Source organism: Heloderma suspectum, chromosome 1, assembly GCF_057233095.1.
Source record: "Heloderma suspectum isolate Gila_16-S chromosome 1, 16-S_ref, whole genome shotgun sequence".
Lineage (NCBI taxonomy): Eukaryota > Metazoa > Chordata > Lepidosauria > Squamata > Helodermatidae > Heloderma > Heloderma suspectum.
The window spans coordinates 314450490-314467476 of NC_139458.1; the positions used below are offsets into that span (position 1 = coordinate 314450490).

At 40.6% G+C, this 16987-nt stretch overlaps 1 protein-coding gene across 2 annotated transcripts in view; it reads right to left on the reverse strand.

Moving 5' to 3' along the window:
- Positions 1 to 16987, reverse strand: part of PNISR (PNN interacting serine and arginine rich protein) — a 29391-nt gene that overhangs the window by 10051 nt on the left and 2353 nt on the right. Inside the window, exons 2-4 of one of the 2 annotated variants that reach the window (XM_084827167.1) lie at positions 7431 to 7537; positions 3165 to 3350; positions 1323 to 1549 (exon numbers count right to left, since the gene is read on the reverse strand). In XM_084827167.1, coding sequence (XP_084683293.1) covers positions 1323 to 1549; positions 3165 to 3350; positions 7431 to 7518 — 501 coding nt within the window. In that variant the 5' untranslated portion in view covers positions 7519 to 7537. Of the gene's footprint in view, positions 1 to 1322; positions 1550 to 3164; positions 3351 to 7430; positions 8469 to 16987 lie in introns of those variants that run through there. The other variant, XM_084827166.1, reaches the window with a different exon arrangement.

The following is a 16987-nucleotide window of genomic DNA, read 5'->3' on the forward strand; positions in this document are numbered from 1 at the left end:
CAATGGCCAAGTTCAAGTCCCATTCTACAAAATTGTGGAAAATTTTGGATTTAAGAGATGGATTGATTTCAACTGACCATTATCAGTTTCATTTGCCTTACTGGTAGAAGGAATGCCACTGCAGTTGCAGAAAACCAGCTGCTAGTTGGGGTTATGAACTAGAAGAACAAGTCATCTGTTAAGTTTCTTGAAAAAAAATCATACTTGGCACTTGGACAAGGGAATTGTCATATGTGTGCAGCCTGGATGGCAGTGTCCCTTTCATTCTGAGCCCCATCAATCTGAGGGGTATGTTTTCATCTGTGTTAAAGGCTTCAGCTGACCATGTTGAAATTACACTGAAGCTTGCAGCCTTAAAAAAAAATCAAGGCCAGGAAAAACATCATATACAATGTATATGATTTTAAGCTTGTGTGAATTTAAAATAAAAGGGGGGGAGGAGGGGATAGAAATAAAGCCCTAAAAAGTCAACCTTCTTCATTGATGTTTACTAGTCAGGAAAAATTTGTTCAAAAGCACTCATTATTTGTGGAATGAAATTGCTTTTTTAAATGGTTCAAAAGCACCAAATGTGAGACCTAATCCCTGTATAACAGTAAGACACTGTTCATAATGGCAATTTGGAAGCATGTAGATGTGTCTAAGAGCCGAAACAGATAGAACTTAGTACACCTAATTTTCTCTGGATGGCACCCAAGAACCCTATACTCACTCAGAAGCATGTATGGATGCTGTATGCACAGCATTCCTCATCGACTCCCTTTGATCTACACATCCAAAGAAACATGCACACCAATGTTGCCCCTTCCACTGGAACAAATGGGGAAGTTTGTGCAGGTGGAGGAGCTCCATTGCCAAGGACAAATAGCTCCAAATCACAGAGTACAATTTTGCACTGTTCTACATTTCTAAATTACACTGATTTTAGAGAGGCTTAAACATGCCTAACTCTGTGCAAGATCAAACTCAATGTTTGCCTTTACATAATTCTAGATATAATTTGCTTCCAAAAGTGAAACAGTGGGTATAAAGTCATCTTTATTCACAAAATCAAACCAGTGAGAGATGAAAAAGATGTACTAAATCATCTGGGCTATTGTCCAGAATAGACAGTTCCTTCTTACAATACACTTGTACATGTATTTAAACATCTTTTCCTCTTCACTTTAATATTTTTCTTTTACAAAAAGCGTATTTGCACTGGAAAACAGGGAGCTATTTTAACAACCAAATAACAGATTCTGTTGAAAACCAGCACTTGAGGAACAGCTCCATGGAAAGGACTCCACACGTTTACCACATTTAAGCAACAAAGGTTTCACCTGATAGTCAAACTGGTTCACTGGCCCCATTGAAAAATTATCAGGTGGTGGTCCCCCAAAGTTGTGATTATTCTGGTTAAATATATGCCTGTTGTCGGGGGCAAATTCCCCACTGTCCTGACTGTTACTGTCTTCAGATGGAGGAACAATATCCATTGGGCCTGGGGCTGGAGGAATCCATGGCTGATCTGGAGGTGGATGAGGGGGCTGGTGTGGCATGCTCCATTCTGTTTGGATATAAAACAACAATGTTAACAACTTGCTTTTAACCAGTCAGATTGTCTTTGTTTCCTCTCTCAAGACTACAGGAATCAAGTATTAGTGTAAAATGACACAATATAATAATTATACCATAATTTTTGTGTCCAGACTATCATTGATATTCCTTAATTTTTGTACATTGGCTAAACAGACCACAACATCTACCATGATCAGGAAGAAGCTATGTTGCTTCATCTAAGACATACTAAGAACTAGCTGAGGACTCACAAACAAAGCAGGGTGGGGGAGAGTGGTATTTTTGGCTAGAGCTTACCAAAATATTCTTCCAGTGTGGGAGGCACCCAAACAGAAACTGGGGGGGGGGGGGGAGTTTCAGCTACACTTTCCCAGACTGTACCCTTTGAACAGCCTAATCTGATATTCTATCTCATACTTGAAAAATCCTTCAAGGTCTCTGCTCTACCTATGACCATACACTCTGATACTGCTACGCACATGGGGTAGAAGGCAAAACTTGAAAAAGCATCAGGCAAAGATTAGCTTAGGGTTTCCTTACAAATCAGCTGTAAATCAAGGCTGAAACTTGTTGGTAGACAAGGCTGATGGTCCACCACCAAGGAAAGCAAGATGATTTATACTGACCATGCCTGATCTGAGAAAAAAAAAATCTAAAAGAATTAACATTTGTATTTCAATAAGCTCACTTATAGAATATTGACAGGCATAACATTTTAAAGCAGTGGGATCAGTCTGAAAGTGCCTTCACAATATTCAGTACAAATTTTTCTTTCTCCTAGGGAGTGCTCTGGAAATCCCGTTCTACAAGTCTGCAGTGTAATTCAGCCTGAACTGGGAAAAAGCCAGCTGGGTGCAGTGCTGATTGGCTAGAATGCCACCACGCATACACATCAACCTCTAAAGCACTTTTGCAACTGCTTTAAAAATGTTTGCAGGTGGTTAGGTGTTTCTGAAATCAGCCCCAGCCAAAAGATCTGGAGGAGACCACATTGGGGAAGGCTCATGTAAATGAACTGATACTTTAACAAAAAAAAGGCAGCCTGTCTGAAGCAGGGGGAAGGCATGAACAATGGCTGAACCAGCAATAAATGTGCTGGTATACAGACTAGCAATGCGAACTGAGAAGCTGGGCTCATGCTCTTTAAATATGATGCCTGTCTTAATCCTCCCTGTACTGTACAATTCAAAATGTACAATTCAAAGATTTACTATAATAGCCATATAATAACCATAATACAGTACACCTAAAATAAAGGCTTCAAAAAGTCCAAGGAGGAAAAAAGCATTTTGATCTATAGACTGTTGTCTGACAAGAGCCTGAACATAAGTCATGCAGGCTGATTAAGACAGCAATCCAGGGGGTGCCATGGAGCTCTACAAGGGACAGAACTACAGGGGAAAGTCATTGTGTCGTAGTCTTTCCCAAGGTGTCATTGGTGATCAGATTGAATTCTTCACAATAGTAGAAAGAATTATTAAAAGCCAATAAGATTTGAACTTTGCAGTTAATACTCCATCTAAAGACTGCTCCTGGGATTTGGATGATGTGGACACGGAAGCATTAGAATCCAAAAACATAGAGGAAAGGAACAATAAACAAACCTGGTTGCCACATTCTGTTGAAGTTTGGATCGCCCTGAAAGTTACCATGGTTGTTTGGACCAGGTTCCATTCCAGTCATCTCTTGGCCATTTGGCATCAACCCTTGCTGTTCCACCACACTCTGCTGCCCCGATGCTTCTCGCTGCGCAATCCATGCTTGAGCTAATGCAGCCCAGTCAATTTGGCCTACAATTAAAATTGTATTTTCAACATACAGATTTTGAAGGCAGAAGTATGATGGTATATTTATCAAGCCCATGAAAATAGCATTTTATTCACATGCAAGTAGTATACTGCAAACATCGGGGCGGGGGGCAAGGGGACGATTGTGGAACACACAAAAGGGGAACATACAATTGTGTTCTTCACATCATTTGCCCACTTGCCCTGGGATTGCACAGCTGAAGAGCAGCACACTGGCCTTTGCCATCAGCTGAGGATGAAGGGCCACTGGGAGGCTATTTCCCCTGCTTCCCAGTAAGATCTTCACAGGAATGGGGAGAGCAGCCTAGCCTGATCCATTGGCCAGAGAAGGTGCAGCTTCAGAGAGCTTGCTTCCTTCCTCCCAGCCAGAAAGGGCTTTAGTGCCAGAGAGAGAAATCCTATGGTCCCTGGAGAGGGTGCCAAGGACCATAGGATTCTTCAGAGTCCTGCAGACACTGCTAAGAACTCGGAAGGGGGATTCCAGAATCTGATCCCTCCCCACCCACCCCCTTGCAACCGCCATGGGAAGAACCGCAGGGCCTGCATTTTGAGTAGAGCTGTAAAATTTCTGGAAATTTTGAAGCCATGAAAAAAACTCATTTTTTTTCCAGGAGGTTTTGGGGGAAAACGGAAATTTTGAGAAAAATTGAAAAAGCAGTATTTGTTTTTTTAGTACTCTTTACAAATCTAAAGTCACTGTATTGCTTTAGGACAGCCTTCCCCAGCCAATCCTCCAAATATTTTGGACTTCAGCTCCCATCAGCCTCAGGAAACATGGCCAATGGTCAGTAAAGCTGGGCATTGTAGTCTAAAAGTTAGGGAAGGCTGCTTTAGGAACATAAAATAGCCTTTATATTCCTGAAGTTATATTATGTATAACTTGGTTTGCTCATAAAATTATCATAATATTTAAAACATTTTAAAAGTATACTCCATTAGTAAATTTGTAATTATTGTCTAAATAAACCTTTAAGCAATCTCAACCTATCATTTGAGGAGTGACATTTTATTCACTTTTGTAAATTATTTCCGTTAATGAACATCTTTTTTTAGCTCATTTTGAGAGGATGTCTCTAGTTCTGGTTTCAGTTCCGTGCCTATTCCATAAGAAGTGGGCTACTGCATTTCTTTTAGGTAGAGAGGGTCTATTCTAGTGGCAGCAGTTTAAAGATCCTATAGCTGAGGCAGCATTCCCTAGTGGTGAAGTCTAATTGAGAACTCTATTAAGAACTGTGGCAGTGTGTTCTATAGACCCAAGTCTCAAAGTTAACTTTAAAAAAAGAAACACTGGTGGGATAACCCACATGCTGTCACATCTGGTGACAGTGACGGAATAACCTACAATGCTTTTTCACATATGGATTTTAGATTAGAACTACATTAATTGCTACAGCATCTAACCAGAACAAGTCCAGAAACACAGGACTCTGTAGAAAAATACCCAGACAGATAAGAATGCACATTTTCTTCCATATTATGATATAGTGACTCTATCACATGTTGGGAAACTAAGCATAACTTGGAGTATCCCTTAATGTCTATCAGTAAAAGATACATTAGATCAATAATTTTAATAAGGAATGAAAGAAACAACTATGCTGGACATCTTACAGAGAGGATTAAAAAAAAAACATTTCCCCCCATGGCTTATTTCCAGACATTTTACATCTCTAGTCTTTGTATAAAAGTCTTATTACATAGTTTTTAGAAATCATTTGGGGAAGTAAAGGCTGGGTAACAATATATAAACACCTTGTCTCAAATTCTAAAAGAATATTTCATACTCAAAGCTGTTCAATTTTTCCAGTTTTTCAGAAAAACAAAAACAAAAATGGTCCTTGGAAAAAAACAGGGGAAAAAAAGTTTCCCCCCCAACCTTTTCCAGGTTTTGGGGGGCCTTCACATCTCTATTCTGAGGTCTCAAAAGCAGCCATGGAGGACTTCAGAGAGGTCTGAAACGGGTATTACGGTGGGTGGGGAGGGGACAGGAGCGGTCAAGATATGAGAAATCCTATGGTCTCTCCAGCCCTGGCAGCACAACTACTCTAGATGGGCTCAGAGACCAGTCTAGAGGAAAATGTACAAAAAGGACACAGAGGCAAAAACTACCTCCGCTGCTCCTCCTGCCCTTGTGGCAGTAGCCCGACTTTGGAAGCCTCCAAGATTGGAGGCTTCCCTCTAACAAGGGCACAATGCATTGGATTGCACCCTGAGTTTGCTTTTTTCCTCCTCTCTCCCAATCCCTTTTCGGACCTGTCTTTTAGATTATAATCCTGAGGATGCAGACTGTTTTCTTACAGAGATCTCTGTGAGCTGCTTTGGGAGCCTTTTGCAACCAAAGAGAAGGGTAAAATGCTTTAAATAATAATTTAATGGTATTAACTTAGCATGTACCTTGGCCTAGTGCTTTATTATCACCCTTATAAACTGCAATATTTGTGAATCATTTTCAGGAAGACAGCAGATTCCATCCCACAAATAATCACAAGATGCAGGCTACACACTTACATAGGAGTAAGCTCTACTGAACTCAGTGGGACTTACTTTGGATTAGACAAATATAGGGTTGTGCTGTAAGACTATTTAACAAAACAGTTCATAGTTCATCACATTTTCTTCCAATCCTACAGTCATTTAAAAAAAATTAACAAGCTTTTTCAGCTGTGTTTTGGAATAAATGTCAGTACTAATGTCCAAGGCTGCAATTCTATACACATGGAGCAATTTAAGTTTCCCTGAATTTAATGGGACATATTCCTGAATAAAAAATATGTAGGATTGGGCTGCACAGCTGCAATCTTGAACACAATTCAATTTCAATGCAACTGGAAGATTTAAGCAGCCTATGTCAAGGCTTGTAACCTAAAACATAAAAATCTGCAACCCACTGAAGTAAAGGGAAAAACACCCCATGGATTTATAAAGGGCTGGATTGCATCCTACCATTTTTAAATTGAAGCGTACCTTCTTTCTGTCCTATCCCCAAAATGTTTTTAAAGAAAAAAATATTGTTTTAAAATTCTTTTTAAAAATGTAAAGAAATACTCTTCACACTCATTACTAGGGCATGCAAGACTGATTGCTGAATATTATTTCTATGTACTTCTTCATGTTAACTAAGTAGGGTTTATTTTAAGAAAGTATTTTATTACAACCCTGGTCTTCAGTTAGCACATCCTGATCTGATTAAGCTGGCCAACACCAAGGCCACTGCTATTATTTTCTTTTAAGATTACTTTAAAAAATAAAAATATAGAGAAAGGAAGATACATACAGATGGAGAGGAAAGACAGACATATATAGTAGAAAAACAACAACAAGCTGGGACCTATGTAACAGGTTGGGATTATAAGCGGACCCAAGCTCTGAAAATGTGGGAAGATTAATTATTTCACCAGAGGGAGGATTTCCTTCAGCAGTCTTAATTGCTCCTCCCCATTTTAACATATTATTAGCCATGGGCGGGCACTGAATTGTGCAAAGCTTCTAGCAATGCTTTAATTTTTAAAAGGACTATGAAGAAGACACAACTATCCAGGGCACATAAACAGCCAAAAATGTCGTGATAGATAGACATCTTAGTGATATGGAGTATGCATGCACCAAGCGAGCCATGCCTACTTGCTACTAAGGGATGCTTCCCCTTTTCCTTCTGTTTTTTCCCACTATTTTCTTCACAATCTAAGGGACCACTTGTAAGCACACTACAGTAAAAGAAACTGTCCTCCTCAACCAATGTACTTGCAGCATGTAAGAAAATCAGAAGGTGGCAAATACTAAAGAACAGATTAGCTTGATGTTTTGTTAGGGTGGTGTGAACATTTTTAATTCATTACTTCTCCATGGCAGGTGAAAAAACAATGCCTTAGTCTAGGAGTAGGCAATTTATGGCCCTCCAAATGTTTTGGACTACAACTGCCATCAGCCCTAGCCAATGGGGTTGATGAGAGTTGTGGGCCAAAACATCTGGAAAGCTACAAGATCCACCCCACCCCAGTTCCTAAAATCTAGGTCACTCTGCTAGCTTTCATCTTGATAGCATTATTCCAGCTATTTACTTACTTGGATCTTGCTGGTGCTGAAATGACTGCATCCATTGCTGTTGATTCAAAGGCCACTGTTGCCAAGGCTGCCCACCTTGATCCCACATCTTTAGTTCTTTATTTATTCTACATTTGATCAAAAATAACATTTCAAGGTTGAGTTGAAGCTTCTCGTGTTTTCAGTCATTCAGCTGTACACAGTGACATTTAAACCTTTCAAAGGTCACCCAGGCACAGCTATACAAATTATATTTTAATCGAAATAAAATGATTAAATACCCAAACATTATTTCAAAAAGGCACTGTGTTTCCATTTTGTCCCAACTTCCAGCAGTATCCAGAAACACTAACATGCCCAGACAATTGCAACCTACAAGACTGCCATCAGATGAGAGACACGTTTCAAGTCTGTTTCCAGAACCATACGTTTTAATCTAGTGATCAAGTGATTGATCAATTTAGAGACTGTTTAGGCAAGTACAAGTTATTATGTTTGCCTAGAAATCCAGAATGTTCCCTGTCTGAATCTCTGATGAAACATCCCCCACCTCAAAAGACAGAGAGGGAGTCAGTCTCTTGATAGTCAGGTGGTAAGACAAGTGTTCTCAAAGCATATTTTTGAGCTAACTGGGGAAGCCCAGGTGGCTGCGGTATCCAGGAGTCCTTTTTACCAGCTTAGGCTGGTATGCCAACAGTAGCCCTATCTGGAGAGGACGGACCTTGCCTCAGTTATCCACGCGCTAGTCACGTCCAGGCTGGACTAGTGTAATGTGCTTTATGTCGGGCTGCCTTTGAAGACGGTTCAGAAACTCCAGCTGGTGCAGAATACAGCCGCCCGAGTATTGGTGGGGGCGAGCCGATTCAATCATATAACACCTATACTGCGCCAGCTGCACTGGTTACCGGTGAGTTTCCGAGCCCAATTCAAAGTGCTGGTTTTGACCTTTAAAGCCTTAAAAGGTTTGGGACAAAGTTACTTGAAGGACTGTCTACACCCATATCAGCCTTCCCACACTTTAAGTTCAGAAAAAGAGGCCCTTCTCATTTGCCCACCTATGAGAGCAGTCAGGTGGGTGAACACACATGAGAGGGCCTTCTCTGCAGTGGCCCCACATCTTTGGCACAAGCTGCCATTGGAGGTCCGCCATGCTCTCTCATTGCAGTCTTTTAAGAAGGCCTTGAAAACATATTATTTTACCTTGGGCTTCTACTGATATGAGTGCTGCTGTTGCTGCTGTTGACATAATTGTTGGTTTTATTGTTGGCTTTAATTGTTTATTGTTGGCTTTTATTATTTTTATTGTTTTTATACTTTTATCACTTTTAATATTTTAATTGTTTATGTATTTTATTGTTGTAAGCCGCCTTGGGAGGCCTTCTGCTCTGAAAGGCAGCCAAGAAATATTAATAATAATAATAATAATAATAATAATAGTAGTAGTAGTAGTAGTAGTAATAATAATATTTTCAGAGAAGAAAACAGAAGCTAAATCAACTATTAAGACCATAACTAATGTTTTACCACTTGTAGTAGTAAATCATCTTGCTATGGAAAACACAAACAAACCACTGAGGGCTTCAGTCTGCTTAAGGTACATGTTCCTTAGAAATACTTGTGAAAACCTGCTGAGAAGTTCCAAGGCTGGTTCCGAACAAATATTTGCGGAAAGGTGGCCTCTTTTAAACACTGTGTTTAAAGGATCCATATGATGATTTGTAAAGCTCTAGATTTGGGACTGCCACCACTTCTTGATCATGATAGAAGACACCATCAAGAGTCCACCAGCCAGGGTGGGAGAGAGAGACAAAACACAATTACAGATCATCAACTTCCCATTTTTCAAGCTTATAAGCAGCCACCTCCATACAAATCACCATCCTCATCCCCCCATTGCATGAACAAGGAGAGGAAGAGAGTTGCATAGAATGCCCTACATTTCAAGAGAGGGCACTGAAACGATCAGCACTGGTACTGTCTTGCAAGCACCAGGAGAAAGGTTATGAAAGCTGGTACTGTCAGACAGGTTCATCAAAGTTATCTTAGGGATTAGTAGCTGTTGAGGAAACAAGATGCAACCTCTACCAGCTGGGCTCACATTCATAAGCCATGCAAACATAAATTAGACAACTTAGATACTCTACGTTATCCTCAGCTCATAAATTATAGGGTCTTGAATTACCTCTGGAAGATTATCAAGCTTTAATGATCTCAAGAGGAAAGAAAGTCTAGGTCTGGGAATGCTACCACTTCTTGTTGATAGACAAAAGACACCATCAACAGGCCACTACAGGATGTGCGCAGAAATGCCTATGAGATGTTCTGCAGGGTGGTCATCCCAAAACACGCAGGGCCCAACTCATACTGGAAACACTAATTTCCAGCTGAAAGGCTGTTGCTCACTCAAAGTTAGCACATGTGTCTAGCAAATGCTAATTCTTTAAAGATCCAATCCTATATCCACTTACTTGTTAGTGTCCCATTTAATTCCGTGGGATTTTGTTCTGAGTAAACATGTAAAGGATGGTACCATAAGAGTACTAAAAAGACAACTATAAATCCCATGATTCATCCCAGTCTAGAGATGCACAAGAGTAGGAACTGAATCACCCCCCAAAATATCCATTACCATTAACATACCACTCGTTACTGGATTTGGGACAGCCAAATCATTACATGGATACTCTGAAAACATCTTCATCAGTTTCTAAAACAATAGTTTGACTATTATAAAATGAGTGTGTGGCTCAGTCTGAAAAACCCCCAATCATCACAGAAACTTTGAAAGATTTTTAAAAAGGTTTTTACACTCATAGACAGACCTGGTTCGCATGTAATGCCAGCCCACGGTTTAAACAACCGATTGGTTGCTGTGCACAAGTGAGAGCACGCACACCCACCATTTCCAGTTTTAATCAACAACCAATGATCAATCCCACTCATAGGTTGTTGAGCGTGACACAAACCTGGAGCACTGGGTTGTTTAGGGGCAAAACAACCCAGTGGTTAACCCATGGTTTGTTGTTGGGTTTAGTCACTGAGATAATCATGAGGCAATTTTCCAGGTACCTCCACCTTCTAAGGTAAGGCATGTAGCAATCAAGTAGCTGACTTTTTTTAACACTGGTGTAGCCTTTTGCCTGTGGAATACAATCCCCAAGAAGACTCACCTGGCACCCAGCAATGTCGTTTTGGTGCAAGATGAAGATTTTGCCCCCGGGCCTTTTATTCCTTCAAAACTTTCAGAGCCTATTACGCCCTGCTGAGTTTTTATTTGCTGATCTCTGCTGCTTTAAATTGTTGTTGTGCTATTATTTATTATTTTATTACTGAAATATATTATTATAGCATTGTTATCTTGTAAAGTGCCCTGGGAATGCTATCTAGAATTGAAAGTACACAATATACATCTCAGAAATGACTAAATAAATAGAAGAGAACATGACTAGGCACTGGATACAAAGACCCATGAGCAGACGGTTAAAAAAAAATTGCTAGTGCTGTTTCACAAATGCTGGCTCAAGAGTTCAGGTACTATTATAAAAAGTTAGGGTCTAGAGCAGTTCTCGCGGTCCTTCAAGAAGCTTCAGAAGCTCATGTGAAAGCAAGACAACATCTTTGGATTTACTTTCACTTTTCTTGCACAACTATCTGGCATTAGATGGAAGAACTGTCTTTCTGTGAGCAGACGGCAGCTTCCATGTATAGAGCATCTTCAGATCCAACCCTGTGTTTCTGCCGTCAGGGTTTCATAGATGCCCCTACAGTAGTACACTGTTTACAAGAGTTGGCATGATTAGATTGGTTCTACCTGAATGAATAATTTTAGGAAGTGTTTTACTGCACTATAGCTATATGTGCTGTCCTTCCGGAAGTCTGCTCACCTTCTGTCTTTCACCTTGTTCCTTAATGTCCAAATACTCTTCTCCTGTAGTTAAGGTACAATATTCCAAGTTTGTAATAAAAAAGCCCCAATTCTGTCTGATGCTGTTGGGTTTAGAATCTAGAAGTGAGCTAACGTTCCAACTACTCATATAAATTTAGACTTATACAGCTATTCCCTATAGCCCTGACTTTAAAGAAGACTTTTGAAGGAACAGCAAATAATCCTATGGGCACACAGTGCATAGGAACAGCTGTCCTATAATGCATTTACATACACGTTCTCCAAAAAGCTATGAACTAGGGCACATCTCGAATTTAAAGTTGTTACTGTTTCTTCATCAGTATTGCTGTATTTCAACTTTAAAATACTAGGAAGTTGTTTTCTGGTTATGGTTACTTCCAAAAAGGTTCTAGCTGCCGCTATCATTTAATGGTAACAACTCATTCCATTTACCTTTTAATCATCTTACAAATGCTTTTTTAAAAAAGCCTTGTCTATAAACAGAATGTATTTCCCAGTTATTTTGGGGGCATATTTTTCCATTCTCTTTTTGCACAGAATATCTGATCATAAATGAAAAGAGGTTGCTTTTTGTTTCTTGGTATTTCCACTATTTACTTTTCCTTAAAAATTAAAAGGGCCACTACAGAATCACTGGCTGGGTTCACATGTAATGGCAACCCACTGGTTCACTGCAGGAGCAGGTGTGCTACCTGCAGCACACCCACCTCTTCCCTTTTAACCCCACAACCCCCCACAACTCAGCGGTTTCATAGGCTGTCGAGCATAATGTGCAAACCCAGAGCACTGTGCTTAACCCAACAACAAACCATCGGTTAACCGCTGAGCTGTTTAGCCCCTAAACAGCCCAGCGGTCTGGTTTCACACATCACGCTGCACAATTTATGAAGGAGCCAATCATGGGTCATGCAGTAGAAGTGGAAGAGGCAGGCATGCTGCAGGTAGCAAGTCTCCTGGTCCCCACACATGCACAACAACCTGCTGGTTTTTAAACTGTTGGGTTGTCGTTACGTGTGAACCCGGACACTGTATTGCAGGGACAGACAACGTGTGACCCTCCAGATATTTTGGCTTAGAACTGCTATCAGCAGTAGCCAGGATAGCCAATGGTGAGAGCTGATGGGACTTATAGGCCAAAACATCTGGAGGGACACAAGTTACCCATCCCTGCTGTACAGCCATGCTCTCCCAGACAATGGTCCCAATTCATACATTCAGTTGGGGGAAGTGCTGCAATAACATGGTGATGAAAGAGCAAAACATCCCCCTCCCCTTCTCCATGCATACCCTCCAATAGGAACCAAGCTCTTTACATGAGCAGCAGCTTGCATGGAGGCCTGAGTATGCAATCCTTCCTCCTTCAAAAAGCAGGGGAAGAATCACATGAGTAGGCCTTCTATAAAAACTGGCACTCTGCAAAGGTCCCAGTTCACAATGGAGGCTCAGAATGTGTGTGTGTGTGTGTGTGTGTGTGTGTGCGCGCGCGCGCACACACACACACACAGCAGCAGCAGCTCACCTTGGTCCTCCACTGCTAACACCATTGTAGCATGTCTCAGAGCAGCCGTCCACAATCTGGCACCCTCCAGATGTGCTGGACTACAGCTCCCGTCATCCCCATCCAGCATGGCTGTTACGAACATAAGAGCCGTGCTGGATCAGAACAAGGGTCCACCTAGCCCAGCATTCTGTTCACTGTGGCCAACTAGCTGTCTGTGGGAAACAAGCAGGACATGAGCTCAGCAGCACCCTCCTGCTTGTGTACCCTAGCAACTGGTACATGGAGGGATACTGCCTCTGATACTGGAGATAGCATGTAGCCCTCAGAACTAGCAGCCGTTGATAGCCTTACCCTCCATAAATTTGTGCAATCCCCTTTTAAAGCCATCCAAATTGGTGGCCATCACTACATGGCCATGTTGGCTGCGGATTATAGCAGCTGTAGTCCAGCACATATTTAAGGTGCTAGGTTGAGGAAGGCTGTCTGAGACAGGAACGTATCCATCTATAAGTATTCCCAACATATCTAAAGAAATCATTTTGATCCTCCTAGATCTTACTCCCTTTTCTTCATGAATCATGGTATCCATATCATTCAGCACAAAGCTTCTATCACTTGGAGAAATCCCATGTACATCCTTGCACAAGAGTCAAATCCAATAACTTGATTCTGCTTGCACAAGTTGTTGCACAATTCATTATGGCCTCAGATGCTAGATGTTGCTCGTGTTCATTGTTCCACCAGCACTTGTTCAATGGGTGGGGCACACTACCATTAGCAGAATGCAACTTCTTGTACTTTCCCCGCTAACAATACTTTGGATCCAACTTAGTGTTTTTAAAAGTGAAATAATCCTTTTGTTTTACACATTTTACTCTTGCCTGTAAAAGTTTTTCTAATTAAGTTTTCTGCCTTAGAATTTCCATCCCCTGGCTGGCTGCCTACATCCAGTGTCGTTTCAGCACTGGACTGGAAACACATGATCAGTGCGTATTAGACATGATTAGTGCGTATTACCTATACACCAATACACTTTAACACAAGTGCTTTCCACAACATTAATGGGAATGCAAAAAGCTGAAATACAGATAGGGCAGTTATTACCTCTGTTACTAGTACCATGCTACCCACCTTCATATGCCTGACTATCACTAAGATTCTCAACAGAGGTCCTTCTCTGGCTACCCCCACTATCCGAGGTACAGTGAATGGCTAAAGGGAAAGGGGCCTACTCCACTGTGGCACTACAATGGTGGAATTCTCTCCCTAGGGAGCTAGATGGGAGTCCAACTATGGGTTGGATCCAGACTTATTTATACCTAGAGTAGAGCCACTGGAATCGAAGGGAGTTAAGTTAGTCATTGCTATATTGTATCCCATTGATTTTAATGGGTCTACTCTATGACTTAAGTATGGATTCAACCCATTTTTCCCCACTTCACAAATATAACAATTGGACCCATATTGAATAAATACAGAACTATGTCTTGCAGCAGCCTTCTCCACCCTGGTAGATACCCCCAGATATGTCAGACTACAATTCCCATAACCACCAATCAGCAAGGTCAATTGCCTTTCTAGCTAGGAATGATGGGAGTCCAACATATCTGAATGACATCCAGTTGGGGAAGGCTGTTCTACAGGCTCAACTGGAGATCCAGGAGGATATCTCTATTGATTCCTGGCATTTAACAGAAATAATTTAAGCTTGAGTAGTCCTTTAGATTTCTTTTATCTAATATCACATAGCTTGTTTATGTCTATTCTCTCCACTATTAAGCCTGATGAAGTTTCCAGCAAGTAAAACATTGCAAAGAAGCCACTGCAGCATTCCTAGGACATCCATCACTGTTTTAGGACTTGACCTCTTTAAAAATAAGCTGCTATTGACAAAAATGGAGCTACAGCATATTGGCTTAAGACAATCTGGGATTCTGGCCAAAAGTAAACTTGGATGCAGATGTTTTATCTGTAAGGTATGTTATTGTCTATTGAGGTCCAGGATTGAATACTCTGCAGATGTGCTGTGAAACCTTCCTGTTTGGGCTAATTTTGCCAGCCTGAGTTAAACAGCCACAAGGTAACTTTAGTTTCTAAACATTTCAATTGGATGTTTCTGCTGTATTTTCTTAAACTGCTGTTACTCATCCTGAACCTTTGGAAAGGGCTGGGATAAAAACGGAAATAAATATTTAGACAATGGATAGTACAAAGAATCCTGGGTGATATCAAGACCAAAACAAAAACACTCTTCACTCATCTCCCACTGGAATATTTTTCAAGTTTTTCAACACATCCTGACAACTTTATGAAATAGATAACCATGTTTTAGTACTACAATGATCAAAATGTGAACCGTATAATTTAGCACAAAGTTCCAATGTTAAGAGTGAAAAAAACAAAACTCTTGAAGGATTCAAGACCTTTCATACATGCCCAAAATGGTGCAGGAAGGTATATATGGTATAACGATGTGATAGTATTTAAGATGTTAACAGGAAAAACATTTGTTTATCTACATTGCACCATCAATATACATGGTGCTTTACAGAATGTCATAAGCAAGACATAGGTCCCTGCCCCAAGGAGTTTGCAATCAAGAAAACCTAATTCATCCTCCTCCATCTTCTTAAAGACCATATGCTTCCTACAACTATTGGTTTGAGAAGCGTGTGTGTAACTGATTCAAAAAACAGGCACAAATCACTTTCTTCATGTATTTTCATGAATACCATATCTAGTTTGATGCCTTCTGAAGCCTCTTTCCCATGAGATATTTAAACTTGGCACATCCAGACCTGGCATAGAGTAGAGGTTAGTTGTGACTGGTTCAGATCTCATAGCCATGAACCCAGTGAGTAGTAGTAAACCACGGGTGTGTAACATGTTGTTGGATGGCAACTCCCCTCAGTCCTAGCCAGCATAGCTAATACTGAGGGATAATGGGTGATGAAGTCCAACAACTTCAGGAGATAGGTTCCCCATCCCTGCATCAGACAAAGCACTATCTTCTTCCACCCTCTTCCCACCTGCAATGTCAAAACAATGCTACCCTATTTTACAGGACTCTTGCTAAGTGTTACCAAAATAGTGTATGTAAAGCCATTTGAAGACTTGAAATCACCTATGTAAAACCTTAGTTTTTTCCCCTACTACTACTTTTTGCAAACAACAAAGTATTAATAGAGCTTACTGCTTTGAGACAAACTGAAGTAGAACACTTCCCTTGGCACACATGTTTTTCTAGGAAAGGTGTGAAAGTTTGCAAACTCACCCTGGCCACAATCACCTTTTATTGGTTTTATTTCATTTATATCCCACTCCTCTTTCATCTTGGAATTCAAGGTGGCATGCATGAGGTTCACAGATGGCCTCTTATTCAGGCACTAATCAGAGCTAAATCTACTTAGCTTCAGCAAAATGGCACCATCATGAGTTCTCGGTCCAGGCCCAGGTCCAACGCAGTTGGGGGTGTCTTGCTGAACATCAGTGTGCTGCAAGCTCGGTTATCAAATACATTACTTTATTCCAGAAAGTGTGTTTCCACACATTCTATGAACAAACCGCCTCATGGATAAATTGTGGTTTGCAGGAGCAAGAATCTCTGATCAAGAACATGAAATTACCACTAGCCCAAAGAGACAAGCCAGAACATCGCAGTAATATCAGTGTAACAATATGTTTTGTAAATCTGTCCCGTCTTAATTTGTGGTATATGCTATACCTATGTACTTGGGCAACAAATCTTTGGACTGGACTAAAAGATATGAAAAGTTACTATAGGAAACTTGATATAATCTACTAAATATCATTTTTTTAGCTATTTGCACCAGACATAGCTGACAACTATGTGCCAGTTGTCTACACAGAACTGACTTCCACATAAATAGGATAATCACCTTCTGAATTCGTAAAACTACTGCTTCTACTTTTACCTCTTATAGTAGACTAAAATTAAATTAATTCAACTGGTCTCTCTCTCACGCTACAGAAAAAGGGATGTTTATTCAGTTTCTTTATAGAAACGGGGGCGGCACTTAGTAAATAAGCACCACTAGCTAGTCTTTTTAATCTTATTTTTTCCTGCCCAAATACTCAATGAAAGTTTTAAGAAGTGCAAAATAAGGTGTCAGACATACTGTTGCACTACACCCTTGCCATGGGAATAAT